Source organism: Hylobates moloch, unplaced genomic scaffold (assembly GCF_009828535.3).
Source record: "Hylobates moloch isolate HMO894 unplaced genomic scaffold, HMol_V3 SCAFFOLD_12, whole genome shotgun sequence".
NCBI classification, from domain to species: Eukaryota; Metazoa; Chordata; class Mammalia; order Primates; family Hylobatidae; genus Hylobates; species Hylobates moloch.
This window is the reverse complement of record NW_026652287.1, coordinates 36,413,796-36,439,381: the sequence shown is the minus strand read 5'-3', so window position 1 is coordinate 36,439,381 and position 25,586 is coordinate 36,413,796. Positions and strand designations below refer to the sequence as shown.

Below are 25,586 nucleotides of genomic sequence, written 5' to 3'. Positions count from 1 at the left end.
TGGGATTCTTAAATATAGATGTATTTTTTTTCATCTCATCTCCGGACACACTCCAATCACACCCCTCCTGCCCTCCCCTCTCAACTGCAAACCAAGCGGTGCAGACACAGCACAGCACACATGAGGGGCCCTCCCTTTCACCAAAGCTGAAGGCAGGGCACAGTTTGGGGATGGAAGAGCCTTGAGGTAAATGTGGGGGTTCTAGAACCCGGTGACCTCAGTTCTGGATCATGGGAAAGGGATGAGTATGCAGTAACGTGGTAAGGTTCCAGATCTAGAAGCCAGGACCTAGAACCTAGTGGTTTCACAGTGGGCAGAGCGGTTGGGAATAAGCCAGGTTAGGGGTGGGGGTAGACAGCCAGCTCTGTCCTCTGCAGGCAGATTTCCTGGAGGGAGATCTCAGATTTAGAAAGGAGGAGTAGGATCTGGTCCAGAAAGGGCCAGAAAGACAGGAAAGCATCTGGACCGAGACTGTGTGTCCTCCAGAAGGAATGAGCCAAGTGGTTCTACCACCTCTTTCTTGGCCAAAGTGTAGGGGATGACAGGAGCCGGATGGAGGGATCCTCCAGGCAGAGCCTGGCTCTGACATGCCAGGGAGGGCTAGAACATGAGCTCATCCCAGAGCTCCACTTCTGGAGCTGAAATGGAGGACCATCTGCTCTCAGTTACCTTCAAACTCTGAAAGTGCCCCGGCTCTGGCCTTGATTGCCCCATTCGCAGGGACACCATGTGGTTTCCTGCACTTGGTGGCCCGCATGCCGGGCCTGAGCGTGGCCTGCTCTGTATGCTGTAGAATTTGCAAGCCACACGGGGGGCTCTAGGAGCCCCAGACCTGAAAGCACCATGCCAGGTTTCCTAAAACCTCTGGCACCACGGCAGAATAATGGCAGATTCCTGGCCTCTGGGAAGCGGTCCAGGCCCAGGGGACTCCAGGGCGCTGATTATGCATTCTGGAGCCAAAGAAAGGCACGGCTTTGTGGATTCTGGAGTGCAGGAACTTGGAAAGTGGAGCTGGAGGGGCTGGAGTGTTTGGCGGACTGGGTGGGGGCACTGCGGGGCCACACCCAGTGCGGATCTGGAGCGGGGGTTTAGGAGCAGCGCCCCTCTGCATCCTCTCTCTGGAGGAGGGAGGCAGGACAGGCGGGGAGTGTGATGGGGGGGACTTAGTTACGCTCCTCGCCCAGGGAGCTGGTGGGGCTGAGGGGCTCGCTCGGGGTGCTGAGTGAGCTGGAGGTGGCTGTGTCCACAGAGTTGCGCTTGCTCCCGCTGGTGGAGGAGGTGCAGGACGCTCGGCGCGACCACTCTGGTGCACGAATGTTGCGCCGGTCCTTGGCAGCCTCCTCGTCCTCATCGTAGCGCTCGCCGTCTTCCTCCAGCGGCCCGTTCCGGGGATCCTCCTCGTCCTCACTCTGGTGCGGGCTGGAGTGTCGTGACAGCGAGGGCGACGGTGGCACTGAGGCTGGCCGTGGGTAGCGGTACCCCTGGGCCTGCATACGGGGATGTGGGTGCAAACCAGGGTGAGCTGAGGACCTCACAGTCCCACCCAGGCATCCAGCCACCTCTAGGCCTTCCCACTCCAGGAGGGATCCCCACCCCACCAAAGCCCAGCCCTTTGGCTCCTGGCTAAGCAGAAATCCAGGGTCCACTCACCGCATCCGCCTCGTTGGGCTCGTAGGTGAAGTGCTCTGGAAAGGCCTTGGACAACGCCATGTGGCGCGCAGACATATAGTACTAGGGGAAAGGAGGGGAGGGGGCAGAGAATGTAAGAGCCAGGCCCCACCCCCAGGCAGATGATGGGGGTCCTGGCCACACCCTTTATGCAGATGAGCATACTGCTGCACCGTTGAGCCTGCCCCATGCAAATAATCCATCTAACTGACTCCACCCCTTATGTAGATAAGCAGATCTCTGAATGGACAGTTTCTGAGCCACATCCCTCAAACAGGGGCCGAATTCTCAAGTCAGTCACCTCTTTGGCCACACCCTTATGCAAATGAGAACGCCTGACGAATGTTCTTTTTTTCTTTTTCAACGTGGTTCTGTTTTGTTACCTTACGATGGAGTGCGGTGGGGTTGATCAAGGCTCACTACAGCCTCAACCTCTGGGGCTCAAGCGACCCTACCACCTCAGCCTCCCTAGTAGCTGAGACTACAGGCACGCACCACCACGCTCGGCTGATTTTTTTAATTTTTAGTAGAAATAAAATGTTGCCCAGGCTGGTCTCTTAATTCCTGAGTTCACGCGATCCTCCCTGTTAGGCCTCCCAAAGTGCTGGCATTACAGGCACGAGCTACCAACGCGATTGGCCTGGTTCATTGCTTAAAGGGACAGCAACTGTTACAAATAGGATGGGACCCTTCACCCTGTACCAAAGACCCCTAGCCAGGAGCGGCTGATTTGCCAGGAGAGGATAGAAAGTGGGGGTCCTACCCGGCCTAGGTACTTCCAGTCCAGAAGGTCAGAGAGGCGCTCCGTGCGGTTCCGCTGGATGATACGCTGCCGCCGGCTCTGCTGACAGAAGCTGTAGAGGAAGGAGGTGAGCTGCGAGCAGGAATCGTCCAGGCTGCGGAACCGCCGGTCGAGAATGTAGATACCTGTGGAGGCCAGGACCCAGGTTCAGAAAACATCCTGGGGAGATTTTCATGGTCTCCAGCACTCTGTGGTACCAGGACCCCTCCTCTCCCCGCGGCCCAAGAGCCCCCCCATTTCCTGGTGCCCCTGGTCCCCAAGGGTGCAAGCTCCTCCTTCCCAGGATCCAGGAGTCACTGTTCTCAAGCCCCCTTCTAGAATCCTCAGGCGCCTGGGCGCTGACCGTAAGCTGAGGGGTCTGCGATGTGTTCCTCCATGAAGCAGCCGAAGCCGGAGAGATTGGTGGAGATACTGGGGATTCCCATAACCGTGCACTCAGCTGCGGGAAGGCAGGAGAGAGACCCACTTAGCTTCCCCTATCTCCTACCCTCTTAATCGCAATAGACGCCTCAACACCGCCCTCTACTGGTGCCTGTACCAAGGGCCAGGCGCTGTGCGGAGCGTCGCTGAGCCCGCACAACCAGGCTGTGCATTTCCCTATTTCTCAGAGGGGACGCTAAGAGGCTCAGAAAAGAGAATTACTTGCTCTTGCTCCAAGATGCGGGAAAGTCTATAGTTGGGAGATAAGGATGCTAATTGATTGAGCATCCCAATGTCCATTTGACTTAACTCTCACAACCTGTAGGATCGGGCCAAGGTCCGTCATCCTACTTAATTGTCACAACCTGTAAGATCCTTTCTTGTGCCAGTATCTTGTACAGACAGTCTGTTTTGATGGGGGGTAAGATAAGGTCTCTCATTATTAGTATCCCTGTGTACAGAGCATCTAGTACGTCTTGTTTAATACGTTTAACAACCTTGAGAAATAGTTCAAGGAATGTATTATAATTTTTTGATGGATTTTTATGCTTTTTTTTTCTTTTGAGACAGGGTCTCACTCTGTCACCCAAGCTGTAGTGCAATGGCACAATCTCGACTCACTGCAACCTTCACCTCTCGGGTTCAAGAGATTTTCGTGCCTTAGCTACCCAAGTAGCTGGAACTACAGGCACACACCACCATGCCCAGTTAATTATTGTATTTTTTAGTAGAGACGGGGTTTCACCATGTTGGCCAGGCAGGTCTCGAACTCCTGACCTCAGGTGATCCATCCATCTTGGCTTCCCAAAGTGGTGAAATTATAGGCGTGAGCCACTGCGCCTGGTCCAATGCTTTTTTTTTCTCGAGACAAGGTCTCACTTTATCACCCAACCTGGAAGACAGTGGCTTGATCATAGCTCACTGCAGCCTTGACCTCCTAGACTCAAGCAATCCTCCCATCTCAGCCACCCAAGTGGCTGGGACTATAAGCACACAACACTATGCCTGGCTAATTTAAAAAAAAAAAGGCCGGGCATGGTGGCTCATGGCTGTAATCCCAGCACTTTTGGAGGCCAAGGCAGGTGGATCACGAGGTCAAGAAGAGAAAAAAAAACAAAAAGCAGCCTGGCCAACATGGTGAAACCCTGTGTCTACTAAAAATACAAAAATTAGCTGGGTGTGGTGGCGGGCGCCTGTAGTCCCAGCTACTCTGAGGCAGGAGAATCACTTGAACCCGGGGGGCGGTTGCAGTGAGCCAAGATTGTGCCACTGCACTCCAGCCTGGCGATAGAGCAAGACTCTGTCTCAAAAAAAAAAAATTTTATAGAGACAGGGTCTTACCATGTTGTCCAGGCTGGTCTTGAACTCCTGGGCTCAACCTATCCTCCCACCTCAGCCTTCCAAGATGCTAGGATTATAGGTGTGAGCCACTGCCCCAACCTATAATAATTATTATTATTATTACGGTTTTTTTAGACAGGGTCTGACTCTGTCGCCCAGGCTGGAGTGCAGTGGCGCGATCTTGGCTCACTGCAACCTCTGCCTCGGGGGTTCAAACAATTCTCCCACCTCAACCTCCCGAGGGGCTGGGATTATAGGTGCCTGCCACCACGCCCAGCTAATTTTTGTATTTTTAGTAGAGACAGGGTTTCACCATGTTGGCCAGGCTGGTCTCTAACTCCTGTTCTCAAGTGATCCTCCCACCTCGGTCTCCCAAAGTGTGGGGATTATAGGCGTGAACCACCATGCCTGGCCTGATCTATAATTCTTATGTAAGTTTTCCTAAAAACCTCTGTAAACTGCAAAAATAGGCACTAAATATAATAGGTCTGTCAGGCATGGTGGGGTGCACCTATAATGACAGATACTCAAGAGGCTGAGGCAGGAGCCGCACCTAAACCTAGGAGTTCCAGGTGAGCCTGGGCAACAGAGTAATACCCCCATCTCAAAAAAGAAACAAATAATAAAAAGTATTAAATATATATTTATGATATAGTTTGACTCTGTGTTTCCCCCCAACTTTCGTCTCGAAATGTAGTCCCCACATGTCGAGGGAGGGAAATGATTGGATTACAGGGGTGGTTCCCCCGCTGCTGTTCTCACGATAGTGAGTGAATTCTCACGAGATCTCATGGTTTTATAAATGTTCGTTTTTTCCTGCACCCTCACATACTTCTCTCTCCTGCCGCCATGCGAAGCAGCTTCTTTCTTCCCCTTCTGCCATGACTGAGTTTTCTGAGGCCTCCCCAGACATGTGGAACTGTGAGTCAATTACACCTCTTTCCGTTATAAATTATCCAGTCTTGGATTTTTTTTTATAGCAGTGTGAAAACAGACTAATACTATCTATCAATCTATCTATAAAACAAGGCCTATGGAAATGGGAATTGGGGCTGACCACATGACTCCTAATTATCATGCAAGCACAGTTTGCAAGACTTGTTAAATTACTAATAAATTAGGAAATGGCACTTATTTAGCTTTAATTTTTTTTTTTTTTTTTTTGAGACGGAGTCTCGCTCTGTCACCCAGAGCACAGCACTGCTGGAGTGCAGTGGCGTGATCTCAGCTCACTGCAACCTCCGCCTCCAGAGTTCAAGCAATTCTCTGCCTCAGCCTCCCGAGTAGCTGGGACTACAGGTGCATACCACCACACCTGGCTAATTTTTGTATTTTTAGTAGAGACAGGGTTTCACCATATTGGCCAGGCTGGTCTCAAACTCCTGACCTCATGATCTGCCCATCTTGGCCTCCCCAAGTGCTGGGATTACAGGCCCGAGCCACCATGCCCGGCCTTATTTAGCTTTAAAAACACTGGCTAATGTGAACCAACAAGAGGAAGGTGGAGTTGATGGGCACTGGGAATGTCTTACGAGGAGACTTGCCCACACTCGGCTGTATTTGTGAAGTTGCATTTCATTGCTGCTATTTGGGGGGCCAAATGCCCATGCACTGGGAGAAAGCAGTGTGAACTGTGACATCCATTTGACACTAACTAGTCCTCAAAACCCAGCCTTCTAGTTCCTCAATACATGAGCTATTGTGTCACAAAAGCACGTGCTGTAGCAGAACAGATGTTTACCATTGTTCCTGTTTTGCAAAGAAGGCAACAGGCTCAGAGAAGGCCAGTGCCTTGCCCCAAGACATGCTAGCTCTGACTAGGACGCCATGACCACGCTGTCCCCTGCCCACTACACTCACCCGGCGTGTAGCCCCAGGGCTCATAGTAGGAGGGGAAGACTCCAAGGTGACAGCCACGGACAAACTCCTCATAGTCCACAGGGAGCAGGGGGCTTGTGGAGGAGAGGAACTCCGGGTGGAAAATCACCTGGTAGTGAAAAAGAAGGACTCAGCCCAAGTGCCTTATTTAGCTAAGCCCTGAGATCCCAAGGTGGCCCAGAGAGGGTAAAAAGCTTGTCTAGCATCACACAGCATGTGTTTGGCAGGACCAGTGTTCAAACCCAGGTCTGTCTCTCTCAGAAGCCAGGGTTCTTTCTAACCACAGCAATACCTTCGATAAAACTTATGGGGAAATGGAGTGTGTGAGGCCCAGGACCCAACCCCTTCCCTCTGCCGTGCCCAACCCAGCCCTGACCAAATGCCCTCACCTTCACCCTGTCGGCACTGCTATTGAAGAGGCCGATTCGGCGGATGGTGGTCAGGATGGGGTCTGAGGAGTCATCCAGCATATTGTGGGTGCACACAGGGGGGAAAGACTGCCGCTGCAAGAGCCACAAGAAGGGCAAGGGGTCATGGAAGGGACAGAGAACTCCCTACTTCCTCATGAGCCATGCTGACCCTGGGGGAGCCAGGGAGACCACAAGTGCACCAGACTGTGGGGCAACAAACCCAAGTGATTACCAGGAGTTGTGGATTCCCACTAGGCTCTAGTACAACCGTAAAGGTTTTCTTTCTTTTCTTTTAAATTATTATTATTATTATTTATTTTTGAGGCGGAGTCTCGCTCTGTCGCCCAGGCTGGAACGCAGTGGCACGATCTCGGCTCACTGCAAGCTCCGCCTCCCAGGATCATGCCATTCTCCTGCCTCAGCCTCCCGAGTAACTGGAACTACAGGCGCCCGCCACCACGCCTGGCTAATGTTTTGTATTTTTAGTAGAGATGGGGTTTCACTGTGTTAAGTCAGGATGGTCTTGATCTCCTGACCTCGTGATCCGCCCGTCTCGGCCTCCCAAAGTGCTGGGATTACAGACATGAGCCACCGCGCCTGGCTTATTATTTTTTTTTTTTAATAGAGATAGGGTTTCACTATGTTGGCCAAGTAGGTCTCGAACTCATGGGCTCAAGCGATGCACCCGTTTCGGCCTCCCAAAGTGCTGGGATTACAGACTTGAGTCACCACACCTGGCCTGGAAAGGTTTTCTTTCCCTTAACCACCATGAGCTTAAAAGAACTACAATTCCCAGCTGTCTTTGAGGCAAAGCCAGTGTTAGCAACTCCCTCACCTCCAAGGACTATGAGGAGTTGCAGCCACCTTGTTCTGTACTCTGGGCTCTGTTATTAAAGAAACCCAAAGTATAACTATCCCTAGTCAATGGGGGTGGAGACTGTGCCAATATGGCAGCAAGCTTTGGAGACTGCTGGGAGTTGTAGTTTCCTTATGAAAATTCACCTCCAACCACCGGGCGCGGTGGCTCACGCCTGTAATCCCAGCACTTTGGGAGGCCGAGGCAGGAGGATGACGAGGTCAGGAGATCGAGACCATCTTGGCTAACACGGTGAAACCCCGTCTCTACTAAAAATACAAAAAATTAGCCAGGTGTGGTGGTGGGCAGCTGTAGCCTCAGCTACTCAGGAGGCTGGGGCAGAAGAACGGCATGAACCCGGGAGGCGGAGGTTGAAGTGAGCCAAGATTGCGCCACCGCACTCCAGCCTGGGCGACAGAGCGAGACTCCGTCTCAAAAAAAAAAAAAAAAAAGAATAAAGAAAATTCACCTCCAACCCTAACAGAGGCCCAAAGAAACCACAATTTCCAAGAGTCTCTGGAGCAAGACAGAGCTAGTGTGATAGGAAGTCCTGGGGACTGCTGGGGTGTATAGTTCTTTGCAACCGTTCTATCATAGCTCATTAAAGATTTTACTTACCATCACTCTACTGAGTCTAGGGGCCCGAGAAACTACAACTCCCAGCAGCCCCGTGGCAGAAACATTCATAATAAGGTGGGCTGCTTTAGGGACTATTGGAAATTATGGGTTAGCTAAAAGCAGTTCACATTTTGTTTCTACAATTTAGCTGTCTAGGTTTCCATTCCCCAGGAAATGGCTCACCAATGTAGACCACAAGTACTGAAGTCCCTGGACCCCAGAGAATGAAAAAACTCTAACTCCCAGAAGCCTCTGGACAAGGGAAGAGTCAATGCCCCAGAAAGCCAGCAGGGGCTGCTGGGAGTTGTAGTTTCTCGGGCCCCTAGACTCAATAGAATGACTGTAAGTTCTCGTTTTATAAATGCCGATTCTCTCTGAAGTTAGGAATCTAAAGCAGCTACAATTCCCAGGGGTGTCTGGGGACCAACACACAGCCTCTGGAATAAGAAACCGCAGCTGCTGAGAGTTTGCAATGTTTTCTAGAGAATGCTGGGTGCTTTTGCTCACCTCCTGACTCCGTCCCTAAAGTGGCCTGATAAAACTACCACTCCCAGCAGTTTTAGGGGCAGAGGTGGAGCCTCGTGCAGCAAGGCCCAAGGAGAGCTGAGAGTTGTAATTCTTTTATGGCTGTCTTGACCTTTTCTTTTCTTTCTTTTCCTTCTTTCGTGTGTGTGTGTGTATGTGCCTCTGGGGCTGCCAGGAACTGCCATCTCTCTGCACAGAGGTCCAATCCATACCTGCGTTGCAAAGATGGCTCTCTTCATCATAGTGAAGTCTTCCTTATCCAGCATCTTGTTCATGTCGGGAAGGCTCCCACTGCAAGGCAAGCGGGGGCATGCATGTGAGAACGGAGTGATGACAGGGGTTAGTCAGGGCCTAGGAGGGCACAGGGCTAAGGGTAGGGCACTCACACCAGTAAGGATTCGTAAAGCTTCCTCCCGAACTTTTCCTTCACTGTGTTGGCCGTGTCCCTGGAGGAAGCAGAGCAACAGGGTCACACACACACCAGCTGCCGTTTACTGTTAGGCTTCTTTAGTTAGTTTGTTTGTTTATTTTGAGACGGAGTTTGGCTCTTGTTGCCCAGGCTGGAGTGCAATGGCATGATCTCGGCTCACTGCAACCTCTGCTTCCTGGGTTCAAGCGATTCTCCTGCCTCAGCCTCCCGAGTAGCTTGGACTACAGGCGTGTGCCACCACGCCTGGCTAACAGTTTTGTATTTTTAGTAGAGACAGGGTTTCTCCATGTTGGTCAGGCTGGTCTTAAACTCCCGACCTCAGGTGATCTGCCCACCTCGGCCTCCCAAAGTACTGGGATCAGAGGCTTGAGCCACACGCCCGGCAGTTTATTGTTGTTATTATTATTATTATATATATTTTTGACAGAGTTACTCTGTTGCCCAGGCTGGAGTGCAGTGGTGCGATCTTGGCTCACTGCACCCTCTGCCTCCCAGGTTCAAGCAATTCTCCTGCCTCAGCCTCCTGAGTAGCCGGGATTACAGGCACCTGCCACCATGCCTGGCTAATTTTTGTATTTTTAGTAGAGACGGGGTTTCACCATGTTGGCCAGGCTGGTCTTGAACTCCTGACCTCTGGCTGGTAATTGGCCACCTCGGCCTCCCAAAGTGCTGGAATTACAGGCGTGAGCCACTGCGCCCAGCTACTCTTAGGTTTCTAGGGTAGCAAGGAAACTGAGGTGTGAGCAGGGAAGCCGTGCCCTGTGGCCTCCAGGCTGGAGGATGGGGACCCAGGGGGCAGGCCCTGGAAGGCTTAGATCCCACGTGTCTGACATCAGCTGTGTGGTCAGGGACAGGTGGCCTTCCCTCTCTGACTGCAGTGACTCATTTTTCAGACGAGGATGAAAATAGAATCAACCTCAGAGGTTTGCAACGAGGACCCAATGATGTCATGCCAAAAAGTACACATGGCAAGCCTTCCAGAAATGTCAACTATTATTAGGACTCGTACTTGTCCTGCAGATGGCAATGCTAAGCCCCATTTTATATGAAAAGAAAGTAAGATTCTGAGAAAGGACCATTTAGGCACACAAGTAAAGCTAGCAGTGTCACATGACAGCCCCACGGTCACTTCTCTAATTAAAATCCTCCCATAGCTCTGGCCTCATTTATTTTTCTTTCTTTCTTTTTTTTTTTTGAGACAGAGTCTCGCTCTGTTGCCCAGGCTGGCGCAATCTCGGCCACTTTCTAGGTTCAAGAAATTCTCCTGCCTCAGCCTCCTGAGTAGCTGCAATTACAAGCGTGCGCCACCACGTCTGGCTAATTTTTATATTTTTAGTACCGATGTGATTTCACCATGTTGACCAGGCTGGTCTCGAACTCCTGACCTCAAGTGATCCGCCGTCCTCAGCCTCCCAAAGTGCTGGGATTACAGGTGTGAGCCACCGTGCCCAGCCTGTTTCTTTTTTCTTTTTTGAGACCAAGTCTCGCTGTTACCCATGCTGGCGTGAGTGCGTTGACGTGATCTTGGCTCACTGCAATCTCTGCCTTCTGGGTTCGAGCGATTCTCCTGCTTAGCCTCTTGAGTAGCTAGGACTATAGATGTGCGTCACCACTCCCAGCTAATTTTTTTATTTTTAGTAAAGACGGGGTTTCACCATGTTGGTCAGGCTGGTCTCAAACTCCCGACCTCAGGTGATCCACCCGCCTCGGCCTCCCAAAGTGCTGGGATTACAGGTGTGAGCCGCCATGCCCGACTTCTTTTTTATTTTTTTGAGACAGAGTCTCACTCTGTCGCCTAGGCTGGAGTGCAGTGGCACAATCATGCCTCACTACAGCCTCAATCTCCAGGGCCGAAATGATCCTCCTGCCTCAGCCTCCCGGGTAGCTGGGACTATAGGTGTCCCCCATCTTGCCTCACTTTCTATCCCTTCTCTATGAGACATGCTGCTCCAGCCCCACAGGACTCCCCACCGTGTCTCAATCATGCCTCAGGGCCTTGGCATCTGCTGTTCCTCAGATACCCACAGGGCTTGCTCCCTCCTCACCTTTCCTCGTCTCTACCCCATAACACTTTCTCAGTGTGGCGTGTCCTGACAACCCCGTCTCATATTCCAGTTCTGCTTTATTTTTGCCCGAAAGTAAATTCCGTCTACAGGATTTTCTAGAATACAAGCTCCATGAGGAAAGGGATCTTATCTTTCTGGTTCACGGCTGTATTCCCAGGACCTGGAATACATGAGGAGGGCAGATCACTTGAGGTCAGGAGTTCAAGACCAGCCTGGTCAACATGGTGAAATCCCATCGGTACTAAAAATATAAAAATTAGCCAGCACATAGTAGATGCTCAGTGAGTATCTGTTGCTAATGAATGAACGGTTTTACAGATGAAGAAACTGAGCTTCACTGGGAGGCAGAGGTTGCAGTGAGCCGACATCACGCCACTGCACTCCAGCCTGGGCAACAGAGTGAGACTGTCTCAAAAAAGAAAAAAAAAAAAAATCAGAGAAAAGAGAAAGAAACTCAGCTGGGCAGCTGGGCACATGGGCACAGTGGCTCACCCTGTAATCCCAGCACTTTGGGATGCCAAGGTGGCTAGATCACCTGAGGTCAGATGTTCGAGATCAGCCTGGCCAACATGGTGAAACCCCATCTCTACTAAAAATACAAAAAAAGGTTAGGCGTGGTGGCTCACGCCTGGAATCCCAGCACTTTGGGAGGCTGAGGCAGGCAGAACACCTGAGGTCAGGAGTTTGAGACCACCCTGGCCAACATAGTGAAACCCTGTCTCTAATAAAAATAAAAAGTTAGCCAGGTGTGGTGGCACACCCCTGTAGTCCCAGCTACTCAGGGGCTGAGGCAGGAAAATCGCTTGAACCCAGGAGGCGGAGGTTGCGGTGAGCCAAGATCATGCCATTGCACTACAGCCTGGGCGACAGAGCAAGACTCCATCTCAAAAAAAAAAAAAAAGAGGGCTGGGTGCAGTGGCTCATGCCTGTACTCCCAGCACTTTGGGAGGCTGAGGTGGGCAGATCACGAGGTCAGGAGTTTCAGACCAGCCTGACCAATGTGCTGAAACCCCGTCTCTACTGAAAATACAAAAATTAGCCGGGCATGGTGGTGTGTACCCGTAGTCCCAGCTACTCGAGAGGCTGAGGCAGAAGAATTGCTTGAACCCAGGAGGCAGAGGTTGCAGTGAGCCAAGATCGCGCCAATATACTCCAGCCTGGGAGACAGAGAAAAAAAAAAAAAAGACTGAGACTCTAGGAGAAACACGGGACCCAAAGCATGCAGCTGGGAGTGGGCTGGGCCAGGGGTCGGAGCGAGGGCTGCTAACCAAAGCTGTTTGCGCACGGCTTGGCCTTTGAGGGTTTCCACGTTGAAATTGTTGGTCCGTGCTGGCATGATGAAGAAGGCAACAACTGTCTGCTCGCTGCCGTTCACCTGCGCAGAAAGAAAGGAGGGGGAGGACAGGATCGTGTGGGGGAAGCCTGGAACCAGCCAGCCTTTCTGCCAAGACCGCTGGGATCCTGCCATACCCCTTCCTGTCAAGGAGAATTATAGGACAGTCCCCACCTGGACTCTGACCTTCTTTCTGGGTCTCTATATTCCCCTCACGGCCCCCCACCACACACAGGTACTTTCCTAGGTTTCTGTTCTCTCTGTTATTTTCTTGTTTTGTCTTGTTTTGTTTGTTTGTTTGTTTGTTTTTTTTTGAGACAGAGTCTCGCTCTGTCGCCCAGGCTGGAGTGCAGTGGCGCGATCTCGGCTCACTGCAAGCTCCACCTCCCAGGTTCACGCCATTCTCCTGCCTCAGCCTCTCCGAGTAGCTGGGACTACAGGCGCCCGCCACCTCGCCCGGCTAATTTTTTGTATTTTTAGTAGAGACGGGGTTTCACCGTGGTCTCGATCTCCTGACCTCGTGATCCGCCCGCCTCAGCCTCCCAAAGTGCTGGGATTACAAGCGTGAGCCACCGCGCCCGGCCTGTTTTGTTTGTTTTTGAGACAGCGTCTTTTTCTGTCGCCCACGCTGGAGTGCAGTGATGTGATCTCGGCTTACTGCAACCTCTGCCTCCTTCTTCTTGGGTTTCTGTTCTCTCTGTTATTTTGTTTTGTCTTGTTTGTTTTTGAGACAGTGTCTTTTTCTGTCACCCAGGCTGGAGTGTAGTGATGTGATCTCAGCTCACTGCAACCTTCGCCTCCTGGGCTCACGTGATCCTCCCCGTTCACCCTCCGGAGTAGCTGGGACTACAGGTGTGAGCCACCATGCCTGGATAATTTAATTTTTGTATTTTTTGTAGAGATGGGGTTTCACCATGTTGCCCAGGCTGGTCTCCATCTCCTGGGCTCAAGTTATCCTCCCGCCTTGGCCTCCGAAAGTGTTGGGATTATAGGCGTGAGCCACTGCGCCTGGCTGTTCTCCCTAGTTATAAACTGCTTTGCTTGCCCTCCCTCTATCCCCTCATAGCCCAGGCCTCACTCTGAGCAGATAGTTGAGCCGAGCCAAGGCCTCCAGGAAGACGTCGGCACCCTTGTTGGAGAACTCATAGCGGCCAGCGATGAAGAAGTATAAGGTCTTGTCCAAGTTGAAGTCCAGATGCCTAAAGAACCCACAAGGCACGGTAAAGCCCAAAGCCCTCACCCACCCACTAGCCCTGGCCTCAAAACTACAAATCCCAGAAGCTATGGGTGGGGGCAGAGGATGGCTTAGGTAATACAGAGGCATCATGGGGCCTCCTGGGAGTTGTAGTTCTTCTCTTTAGATGGAGCTTTCCTTTAATCCTCAGCCCATTATTCCGGCGCTCAAGAATTAAGGAGGCCGAATACCCAGGTGCCCCCTCCCTCAGACCCAGGAGTCCGGGCCCCCAGCTGCCCCCTCCCCCAGACCTAGATGGTTAGGCTCCCAATGCCCTCCTCTCTTAAGACCTAGGTATATGCCCCACGTACCCATAAAAATGGCCCCGCACAAACTCCTGGATTCGAGCCTTGCTCTGAGCATGGAGGTTCTGGAACTCATGCATGGCAGAAAACTTCTTCACATTCAGCCCATTGGGGGTCACAATATCTGGGATTGGGGGTGAGGGTCCCATGTTTTATTTGTTCATTCAGATCAATGTTGTGGTTGAATGAATAAATGAAGAAAACACCCTTTGCCTTTTGCAATTTCTTTGTTTCAAGAGCCTTCCTATGAGGTCCGTCCCCCCCCCCCCCCCCCCACCTTTTTTGTTTGTTTGTTTTTGGAGACAGGGTTTCTCTCTGTCACTCAGGCTGGAGAGCAGTGGCACAATCACAGCTCATTGCATCCCTGACCTCCTGGGATCAAGCAATCCTCCCTCCTCAGCCTCCTGTGTAGCTGGCACTACATGCGTGCACTACCACACCTGGCTAATTTATTTATTTTACTTTTGTAGTGATGGGGTCTTGTCATGTTGCCCAAGCTGATCTCAAACTCCTGGCTTCAAGCTGTCTTCCTGCCCTGGCCTCCTAAAGTGCTGGGATTACAGGTGTGAGCCACCATGCCTGGCCAGTTCCCTTGGTGACACACATACCCTGACTCCGAGATGCCTTCCTGCCTAATATTACTTGCTTAGGTTCACAAGCACAAGTATAAGTCTCCTCAGCTACTGGAAATGGCTAACAGGATCTGATCCACACTGGTGATTCTGGGAAAGTTGTAGTTCTTTTGTTTCCTCTTAGCCCACCCTGAGATGGAAATGATTAAACATCCCCAAAGTTCTTCATCTCCTAGGATATATCCTCTACTTCCAAGCTTCTTACAGGGACCCAATCATTTCTTCTCCTTATACAAATTAAAGTATATCAACGAAAAACTACAACCCCCATCAGCGCCTAGGGCAAAGTTCTGGAACATATGGAGCTAACCAGTCAAAGGCTTTCTGGGAGTTGTAGTTCTCACCTTATACTCACGAGAACGGATACTAAGGGCTGGGAAGAATGCCCAGTTCCGACCTAACCTTTCTCAAAAACAAAGTCCACTGATCTTCCATTCCCTTTCATAAGACCAATCTACATTAGCCAATTACAGAATTTTATCATATCTGAAATTAATATGAAAGAAATTAGACCTCCCATTAGCCTCCAGAGTATATAGTCAGAGAGCCTCAAATACAGGTCACCACCCCCACAGCCTTCTGGGAGCTGTAGTTCTCTATTCTTTAGGAAAAAAATGGTAACCGATGGTCCCCAGCTTAGGACTTAGGATGGTCCAAGTTATGATTTTTCTTTTCGAGACAGAGTTTCGCTCTTGTTGCCCAGGCTGGAGTGCAATGGCGCAATCTTGGCTCACTACAACCTCTGCCTCCCGGGTTCAAGAGATTCTCCTGCCTCAGCCTCCCGAGTAGCTAGGTAGCTGGGATTACAGGCGTCTGCCACCATGCCCACCTAATTTTTGTATTTTTGGTAGAGAGGGGGTCTCACAATGTTGGCCAGGCTGGTCTTGAGCACATGACCTCAGGTGATCTGCCCACCTCAGCCTTCCAAAGTGCTGGGATTACAGGTGTAAGCCACCGCGCCCAGCCAAGTTATGATTTCTCAACCTTATTATGGTGTGAAAGTTACATACATTCACGAGTCCAATTTTGGATTTTGATGAGATATTCAACACTTTTCTTTTAAATTTTTTTTTTTTTTGAGACGGAGTCTCGCTCTTTCGCCCAGGCTGGAGTGCAGTGGTGCGATCTCGGCTCACTGCAAGCTCCGCCTCCTGGGTTCACACCATTCTCCTGCCTCAGCCTCCCAAGTAGCTGGGACTACAGGCTGGGCCTCCCAAGATGGGCCCAACACGCCCAGCTAATTTTTTGTATTTTTAGTAGAAACGGGGTTTCACCGTGTTAGCCAGGATGGTCTCGATCTCCTGACCTCATGATCCACCCGCCTTGGCCTCCCAAAGTGCTGGGATTACAGGCGTGAGCCACCGCGCCCGGCTTTTCTTTTAAATTTTTTGAGACGGAGTCTCGCTCTGTTGTCCAGGCTGGAGGGCAGTGGTGCGATCTCGGCCCACTGCAACCTCCGCTTCCGGAGTTCAAGCGATTCTCCTGCCTCAGCCTCCCAAGTAGCTGGGATTACAGGCACCCACCACCACGCCCAGCTAATTTTTGTATTTTTAGTAGAGATGGAGTTTCGCCATGTTGGCCAGACTGGTCTTGATCTCCTGACCTTGTGATCTGCCCGCCTCGGCCTCCCAAAGTGTTGGCATTACAGTTGTGAGCCACTGCGCCCGGCCTATTCAACACTTTATTATAAAATAGGTTTGTATTAAAATTAGCCAGGTGTGGTGGCGGGCGCCTATAGTCCCAGCTACTTGGGAGGCTGAGGCAGGAGAATGGCATGAACCTGAGAGACGGAGCTTGCAGTGAGCTGAGACAGCGCCACTGCACTGCAGCCTGGGTGACAGAGCAAGACTCCGTCTCAAAAATAAATAAATAAAAAAAAACAAAATAAAATAAAATAGATTTGTATTGGATGATTTTGCCCAGTCGCAGGCTAACATAAAGTGTTCTGGGCACATTTAAGGTATACTAGCCTAAGCTATGATGTTCAGTAGGTTAGGTGTATTAAATGCATTTTTTTAATTTTTTGAGACAGGGTCTCACTGTGTCACCCAGGCTGTGACAGGGTCTCTCCAGGCCACCCAAATCATGCAATGGCACGATCACAGCTCACTGCACCCTTGACCTCCTAGGCTTGAGCAACCCTCCCACCTCAGCCTCCTGAGTAGTTAGGGATACAGGCACACACCACAATGTCTGGCGAATTTTTTAGACAGGGATTCGCCATGTTGCCCAGGCTGGTCTCAAATTCCCAGGCTCAAGTGGTTCTCCTGCCTTGGCCTCTCAAAGTGCTGAGATTACAGGTGTGAGCCACCGTGCCCAGCCGAAATACATTTTCGGTTTATGCTATTTCAACTTACAGTGGGCTTCTTGGGATGAGGAGCAACTGGCTTTGGCATAGACAGCTGCCTACCTCATTCATGTCTGGGGACTTCAGCCCAGCGCCTACCTGGTTTCCTCTTGAGCAAGTGCTGTGCCTCGATGGCGGTGATCTGGGACACAGTAGTGAAGACGTGAGCACAGTGGGCTGCCGCCCTTTCCATGCAGTAGCGGTGATAGATCTGCCTCTCCCCTGCTTCCTTGTCCACATTGAACTGGGTGGAAGGGGACAGCAGTCAGGTTAGAGGGACTGGGGAGAAGACTCTGGAGGTCCAGACACTGGGGTCCTAAGAGAAATTAGTGCTGGGGGCTGGATTCCTGGGTCTGAGGTAGGAGGGATCTGGGGACTTGGACTCCTGGATCCTGGGGGAAGAGGGGGCACCATCCCCTTGAGCCCCCCAGAGCTTTGGGTTTCCCTGGCATACTCGCAGTCCCCCATCTGCCACGGTCCCAGCTCACGTTCTCCAGGTTGTTGTAGAAGTCCACGGCACCGGCACACAGGTAGCGCCCCAGCAGCGTGGCATGGGTGGTGAAGATGGTTGCTACAGGCAGTCGCCGGGCACGACACAGGCAGAGTCCAATGCCTGCCAGCCACTCATGGAAGTGAGCAACCACGTGTGGCTTCTCCTCACTCTGCGCCAGGAACTGTGGGCAACAGGGACAGGGCCGCTGTCTCCACTGCAGCAATCCCAACCGGACAGGGACCTGTAAATCCCTGAGGCAGCCCAGGCTGGTCTTGAACTCCTGGGCTCAAGTGACTGCCTCCTCAGGGGTTGACAGGAACTGAGGATTTTTTGGCCAACCGTCTAAGTCCTGGCAGGGTAAGATTGGAAAGACTGAAGTTTTCATGTCCCCAGGTCCTGGACATAGTCTCTAAAGACCACTTGTCTCAAGGGTACACTGTCTGTACCCAACACTGGCAAAAGGACTACAACTCCCAGAATGCCATAGGAGCAGCCAGTTCCTGAATTATTTGTCCCAGGGCATGAGAAATTAAGCTTTTTTTTTTTTTTTTTTTTTTTTTTTTGAGACAGTGTCTCACTCTGTGGCCCAGGCTGGAGTGCCGTGATGCGATCTCAGCTCACTGCAATTCCCACCTCCCAGGTTCAAGCAATTCTCCTGTCTCAGCCTCCCAAGTAGCTGGGATTTGGGATTACAGGTGCCCACCACCACGCCCAGCCAATTTTTTTGTATTTTTAGTAAAGACGAGGTTTGGCCATCTTGAACTCCTGACCTCAAGTGATCTTCCCCCATCAGCCTCCCAAAGTGCTGAGATTACAGGCGTGAGCCACTGTGCCCAGCCTGGAAACTAAGTTTCTTGAGCCTTTTAAAATCTAGAAGGGGGTCAAAACCAGGTCAGGCTGGGGATTCATAAGCATCCAGGGCAGCATCTGAGAGCTGAGTCCAGCAATATCACACTAGAGAACTACAACTCCCAGAATTCCTTGGGCAAGCCCGCCAGCCTCACTTTGAGATAGAATCCCTGTGCTTGGAAGACTGGAGTAAATGAAGTTGGCATCGAGAGTAGAGCCTGGGCCCCTGGATGTCCATGTCCTCAAAGGCCAGAGCTAATCCTTGGATTAAAGGACTCTATGACTCCCAGAATGCCCAGGGAGAAGCCCATCCTCTGTCCCAGGGGCTGATGGTCATTGTAGTTTCAGGTATGGGTGGAACATGTCGGATGGGGCCTACCTCACCCAGGAACCAGGTGGTCAGAAAGCCAAAGAGGACAGCGTCGTTGGCCTCACGGTCGTACCACGGCACCCCGATGTTGCAGGTATCCCAGAGCTCTCCCTTCCAGCGCTCCAGGGCCCAAGCTGAGGCACCCACGTCCAGGAGCACCACCAGAGGGCCTCCCTCGATCAGCCAGCGCCCGAAATACACCTGGGATGGGGTGGGGGAGGCACCATAGGGAGGCTCTGGGCTTCAACCTCATATCTGCATGCATCTGTGGTTCCATTTGCAGGCAGATGTCTAGACTTAAGCCGCAGCTCTCTTACCTTCTGTTTCCGTATCTGCTGCTAATTTCTCACCTGCTGCCTTAGACTTACTTCTCTATTTGCATGATTTATTCCTGCTACACATTTTTTCCATCTCTGTTGCAATATTTTCCCTGCCCCCTGCCTTCTTTCTTTCTTTCTTTCTTTTGAGATGGAGTCTTGCTCTGTGGCCCAGGCTGGAGTGCAGTGGCGCAATCTCAGCTCACTGCAACTTCTGCCTCCCGGGTTCAAGCAATTCTCCTGCCTCAGCCTCCCAAGTAGCTGGGATTAAAGGCACCCGCCCCCACACCTGGCTAATTTTTTTTTTTTCTTGAGACGGAGTCTGGCTTTGTTGCCCAGGCTGGAGTGCCGTGGCACGATCTCGGCTCGCTGCAACCTCCGCCTCCAGGGTTCAAGCCATTCTCCTGCCTCAGCCTCCCGAGTAGCTGGGACTACAGGCGCCCGCCACCACGCCTGACTAATTTTTTTTGTATTTTTAGTAGAGCTGGGGTTTCACCGTTTTAGCCAGGATGGTCTCGATCTCCTGACCTCATGATCCGCCTGCCTCAGCCTCCCAAAGTGCTGGGATTACAGGCATGAGCCACTGCGCCCGGCCACACCTGGCTAATTTTTTGTATTTTTAGTAGAGACAGAGTTTCAGCATGTTGGCCAGGCTGGTCTCGAACTCCTGACCTCCGGTGATCTGCCCTCCTCGGCCTCCCAAAATGTTGGGATTACAGGCGTGAGCCACTGCACCCACCTAGCCTCCTGTTTAATTTCTTTCTTTTTTTTTTTTTTTTTTGAGACAGAGTCTCGCTCTGTCACCCAGGCTGGAGTGCAGTGGCACCATCTCGGCTCAGTGCAAGCTCCGCCTCCCGGGTTCATGCCATTCTCCTGCCTCAGCCTCCCAAGTAGCTGGGACTACAGGCGCCCGCCACCACGGCCGGCTAATTTTTTGTATTTTTAGTAGAGACAGGGTTTCACCATGTTAGCCAGGATGGTCTCGATCTCCTGACCTCATGATCCGCCCGCCTGGGCGTCCCAAAGTGCTGGGATTACAGGCGTGAGCCACCGCACCCAGCCTCCTGTTTAATTCCTATAACTGCTACCCTTCTCCCACTTGCTGCCTCCTTTCTCTGCTTATAACCACATACGTCACATGTCCTGTGTCTATGCCCCCACTGCCCTGTCTGGCCACTCTGCAAATCATTTCTCCTACCTGCTGCCTTGTTTCTGTACTTGCTGCTACATTTCTCTTACCAACCATCTGCATCTCCCACTGTCTTTTCTTTCTGATGCTAATTCGTTCCATGGGATGCTTCTTTTTCGTTTTAAGACAGGGTCTCGCTCTGTTGCCCAGGCTGGAGTGCAGTGCTGTGAACATGGTTCACTGCAGCCTCAACTTCCCTGGCTCAGTCAATCCTCCCACCTCACCTCCTACAGGCATGGGCCACCATGCCAGGCTAATTTTTTAATTTTTTGTGGAGATGGGGTCTCACTATGTTGCCCAGGCTGATCGTGAACTCCTGCGTTCAAGCAGTTTTCCTGCTTAGCTTCCCAAAGTGTTGAGATTAGAAGTGTGAGCCACCAAACCAGGCCCTTTTTTATTTTCAGAGACAGGGGCTTGCTCTGTCCTGCAGCCTGGAATGGAGTGGTGCAATTATGGTTCACTGAAGCTTCGACCTCCCAGGCTCAAGCAATCCTCCTACCGCAGCTTGCCACATAGCTGGGACCACAGGCACATGGCACCATACCCCGGCTAAAATTTTTTGTAAGGACAGGGTTTCACCATGTTGCCCAGGCTGGTCTCAAACTCCTGGCCTCAGCCTACCAAAGTGCTGGGATTACAGGCGTGAGCTACTGCACCCAGCCTATAATGATTCTTACTGTTTAGGCTGCCACTTTTCTTCCCCTTGCTGCTTTCTGTTCCTTTCATCACATATCTGTCACCTGCCACCTCTTTCCTCTAGGCATAGGCCTATTTTGTAGTCCACAGCCCCCCTCCTTCTTTCCTTCCTTCCTTCCTTCCTTCCTTCCTTCTTTCCTTCCTTCCTTCCTTCCCTCCCTCCCTCCCTCCCTCCCTCCATCTCTCCTTTCTTTTTCTTTCTTTCTTTTTTTTTTTTTTTTTGACAGGGTCTCACTCCAGTTGCCCAGGCTGGAGTGCAGTGGTGCAATCATGGTTCACTGGGCCGGGTGCGGTGGCTCACGCCTGTAATCCTAGCACTTTGGGAGGCCGAGGTGGGCGGATTGCCTGAGCTCAGGAGTTTGAGACCAGCCTGGGCAACACGGTGAAACCCTGTCTTTACTAAAATACAAAAATTTAGCTGGGCATGGTGGCATGCGCCTGAGGTCCCAGCTACTTGGGAGGCTGAGGCAGGAGAATTGCTTGAACGCGGGAGGTGGAGGTTGCAGTGAGTCGAGATTGCACCACTGCACTCCAGACTGAGCGACAGAGTGAGATTCTATCTCAAAAAAAAAAAAAAAAATCATGGCTCACTACAGCCTCAACATCCCATCCTCCCACCTCAGCCTCCTGAGTAACTGGGATCACAGGCACACACCATCATGCCTGGTAATTTTTTGTATTTTTAGTAGAGACAGAGTTTCGCCATGTTGCCCAGGCGGGTCAGGAACTCCTGGGCTCAAGCTGTCCTCACACCTCGGCCTCCCAAAGTGCTGGAATTCCAGGCATGCGCCACCGTGCTCGGCCTAGCCACACATTTCTAACAGAGCCCATCCTCCGTCCGTGCCCCGGGGCTGCATTTTTCTAACCACTGCCGTGTTTCGAAGACTTGCTGTCTCACTTCTGCCTCGGCCACACTTCTCCAGTTGGCTGTTTTCCTCCCTGAGACCATGGCGTTGGTTCTGGGCCTGCTGCCACAGCAGCGGAGAAGCAGCTCCGCTCCTTGCCGGCCTGGCTTTTTCCTGCCCGAAGCCTTGCTCTGAGGTCCCTCCCCCTCCCAGCTGTTGTCTGCCCTTTTGCTGGGGGGGGCTATTCTTAGGCCCCCAGCACGTGGGAAGCAGCTGCCCTCAGGAAGGGACTGGGCTGTTCTGGGTTCCCTTAGGGACACAGTCGGGCCTGAATGGATTCCAGACCCCACCCCAAACCAGAGGCTGTGAATGAGTAAAGGAACCACGATGCCTCTCCGTCCCTGGCCTGGACCTGTCTGTCCCTTAGCCCTGCTGCCTGATGGCTTTCTCCTTGGACAACAGCATGTCTCCTTCCGTCTTCATCCTGGGGCCCTGGAACTCCCCCTCCTCTCTAATCCCTGATCTGCCCATCTAAGACTCTGTCCTGTGGGTCTGTCCAGTGACCTCTCCTCTCTTCCCCGATATTCCATGCTTCGCTCTCCTTCTAGGACTGACTTTCTGAAACATCTGGCAGCCTCTCTTCTGTCCCTAGTCTGTCTATTACTCTTGCCCGTGGCTCCATCCACCCTTCTCCCTTGGTCTGCCTGTCCCCCTCACTCTCCAAGCTTGGCTGTTAGTAACAATGACGATGATCATAATAACAATGACAATCACCGACCACACACTGTGCTACCTTCATGCTGAGAACTCTACTAACCACTTTATCCTTATTAACTGTTTCCTCCTCCCAGCACCTCTAGAAGGTAGATGCTATTAGCATGTCCATTAGCCAAGGACACACAGGCAGCAAGTGGAGGGGAGAACTTGAACTTCAGGCTCCAGAATCCTGTTCCTTCCTGACCCCAGGCCCACTTCTCCCCAGCTCTGCCTGGCTGGCTGGCATTCTTTTCTGAGACAGAGTCTCGATCCATCGCCCAGGCTGGAGTGCAGTGGCCCAATCGAAGCTCACTGCAACCTCTGCCTCCTGGGTTCAAGCGATTCTCCTGCCTCAGCCTCCCGAGTAGCTGGGATTACAGGCGCACGCCACCATGCCCGGCTAATTTTTTTTGTATTTTTAGTAGAGACGGGGTTTTGCCATGTTGACCAGGCTGTCTCTCGATCTCGCTCTCTTTCTCTCTGGGTCTGAGGACCTTGGCCTCTTGGATCTCCGTCTCAGTCTGTCTCATACTTGCCATCTGTCTGTCCATTCGCCCATGTCTGGGATCCACCCACCCACTTCCAGGCCCTGCATCTGTCTGGGTGTTCTATCACGCCTCCTTCCTGTGTCCAAGCCTGCCTCGCTCTCTGGCTGGGGCTGTCCACCCTTCCCCCTCTCCGTCTGTGGCTCCCACCCCGATGACAGGCTGTCCACCCGCTTCTGCCCTGGGCCGGGCCATGTCCCACCTTGCAGCCCTTGCTGTTCATAGAATCCAGTGTCCTCTTCAGGGCCGGGGTGGGGGCCTCCAGCAGTTCCACCTGGGTCCTCACGCCCTGCTCCGTGTACGGCCCCACCAGGAAGTAGTTGTCGCCCCATTCGTCCCCCGTCACCTTCGCCTTCGTCTGCAGTACCGTGTAGATGCCACCCACTGTGGGCCCAAGCGTGTGAGGGCAGGCCCCGGCCAAGGTCCATAGTTCTGGGGCCTGGGGTGGGGTGGGCCAGGGATGTAGGGGGCACTCAGGCCCCAGACCCCTAGCTCAGTGGGAAGAGGGGACTGGGAGCCCGTAGTTTGGAGTAGGGGTTGGAGGCTTGGATGAAGGGAACAGGGGGGCTGGGGGGCAGTCCTCCCGGGTCTAAGGGAGAAGGGGGCTGGGGTCAGGACCCTGAGCGGCGAGGGGGCTCAGGCTAGACTTCTGGGTCTGAGAGAGAAGGGGCTGGGTGCTGGGACCCCTTGGTCTGAGGGAATTAGGGACTGGGGCTCTAAGGATGGCAGAGCTGAGGACTACCCGGACCCAGGTTCCCGAGTTCCCAGCTCACAGGAGCTGGGTTTAAATCGCAGCCAGGCTCCAAAACCCGGTGAGGGAGACCTCCTCATGGCCAATCCAGCTTCTCACCATTGCCCAAGAGAAGCCTGCATGGTCATTCCCTGCCCCCAGGGACCTTGCTGACCTGCCTCCCAATTTCCTCTCCCTGACTAGGGACACCAGCATGCACGGTTCTGCCTCTCCCATGACCCCACCCCAGACCCAGGAGCCCCAGCCCCCAGCCTCCTCCCCTCCTGGAGCCCAGGCCCTGGCGATACCCGGCTGTGTGTTCACGGGCCCCCTCTCCTCCTGGGAGACACAGTCCCTTTCCCCTCCAAGACCCAGCAGAGCAACCCCCCAGACCCTGCTCTTTGAGGTGTGAGATTGCCTTGTTCCTGGGGATTTCAGCCCCAGCCTTCTCCAAGGCCAGAACCTCAGCTTTTTGAAGCCCAAGACACAGAAATGCAGGCTCCTAGCCCCTCCCATCCTAGGGCCCAGCCCCTGACTAACTTAGGACTTCCCAGCCTTCCCCTATTCCAGTACGCATGTGTCCCAGGCCACGGGCTCCTCTACTCCTAGGAACTAATAGCTCAGGCCCTCAGCTCCTGCAAAGCCCAGGCATTCAGGCCCACAAGCCTCTCCGACCCTAGGCTCTAAGGATTACAGTCTCCAGCCCATCCCATCTTTATTCTTAAGCAGCCAGGTCCTCAGGTCCTCCCACCGCCGCTCAGGCCGCCTATCTCCCAGTCAGCTCTCTCTCAAATCTGGAGTTTTATCCCCTAGACCATGCTGTTAGGGTCATAGGTCTGAAACCCCGGCAGCTTCCCAGGTTTGCACGCAGAAATCCCATTCCCCCCATCCCCTTCCCTGTTCAGGATCCAGGTATCTAGTCTCTCGGAAGCCTCCCTCCAGGACCTAGGAGTCTCATTTTAGCGCCCTCTTCCCTAGGACCCAGAACCCGGGCTTCCAGCCTCCTTTCATCTTAAGTCAAACGAACGATCACTCTCCCACCCACCTCCGGCCTCCTAGCCCCTCCTCAAGGACACAGGAGTCACAGCCTCCTTGCCCAGGTCCCAGGGGTTCCCCTAGTAGCCCGGTCCTCCTACAACTCAGAGTTCCGGGCCCCCCTCCACTACTGTCCTTCTCGTCAAGGGCCCCGACGCCTGGCGTGCTCACCCTTGTTAGCTACCTCCCAGGCCACTTCGAAGAGCACAGCGTTCTCCAGGTCGAATTCATCCTCCCAGTCCTCCAGTCCTGGCAGTGAGGACATGGACAAAGTGCGGTTTAAAGGCATGGCTGGCGCAGGAAGGGGGCTCCGGGGACCTCAAGGTAGGGACCCCGGAGGTGTCCAGGGAATGCACCAGGTAGGGTGCGGGGCTGAGTAGCTGGTGCCCGATGGGAAGCTTGCAAGACGCTCAGCTTCCTATTGCAAGACCGCACCCACGCCCCGAAGCGTTCTGACCTAGGCAGAAGGCGGCCGCAGCGTCACTGAGCCCACCGGCGCCCCTGCAGTGAAACCTCGCAGCCGCCAGGAGGCGGTGACCGCACCCCCAGCCAGCGCCATTGGCCCACGCCCGGGGGCGGGGATTTCTGCGTGTCCTCATTGGTGGAACGGGTTGGAGTCGCTGTGTCCCGGCCCCGCCTCAGCGGTAAGACCTCCAGGAGGCGGAGCTTGCCGCTGCGCTCTACGGAAACGATTGGCCTTCAGCTCTGTCAATCTGAAGCTGGAGGCCTCAAAGTGGGGAGGAGGAGGAGGAGGGTGGGATAAAGAGGAAAGGAGCGTGGAGGACGTGTGGTTACCCAAAGAACAGCTAAGAATTTTGCGGTCGGCCTGAGCGGGGCGGTGGTGGGGTTGAGCAAAAGGAGGAGGAGCCAGGAGGCAGTGGGAATGGACCCAGGAG

At 52.8% G+C, this 25,586-nt stretch overlaps 1 protein-coding gene across 1 annotated transcript; it reads right to left on the bottom strand.

Moving 5' to 3' along the window:
- GYS1 (glycogen synthase 1) lies at positions 1 to 25,175 on the bottom strand. The gene is made up of 16 exons (XM_032169231.2): positions 24,862 to 25,175; positions 23,128 to 23,309; positions 18,587 to 18,778; positions 17,354 to 17,539; positions 16,965 to 17,109; positions 13,893 to 14,010; positions 13,426 to 13,546; positions 12,283 to 12,389; positions 8,905 to 8,964; positions 8,731 to 8,809; positions 6,499 to 6,612; positions 6,092 to 6,218; positions 2,814 to 2,909; positions 2,432 to 2,595; positions 1,651 to 1,731; positions 1 to 1,487 (listed from the first exon to the last, which is right to left on the bottom strand). Exons 1-16 carry the CDS (start codon positions 24,977 to 24,979, stop codon positions 1,164 to 1,166), a joined length of 2,214 nt encoding a protein of 737 aa, XP_032025122.1. The 5' UTR covers positions 24,980 to 25,175; the 3' UTR covers positions 1 to 1,163.
- Between the last annotated feature and the right edge of the window lie 411 nt (positions 25,176 to 25,586).

Excerpts from the sequence above, each read along its gene's own strand:
- GYS1 (XM_032169231.2), bottom strand. The coding sequence starts at position 24,979 with ATGCCTTTAAACCGCACTTTGTCCATGTCCTCACTGCCAGGACTGGAG. Across the intron at positions 18,779-23,127 it reads TGAACAGCAAGGGCTGCAAG|GTGTATTTCGGGCGCTGGCT; the intron begins GTGGGACATGGC and ends ACCCCATCCCAG. Across the intron at positions 14,011-16,964 it reads CTTGCTCAAGAGGAAACCAG|ATATTGTGACCCCCAATGGG; the intron begins GTAGGCGCTGGG and ends CCCCAATCCCAG.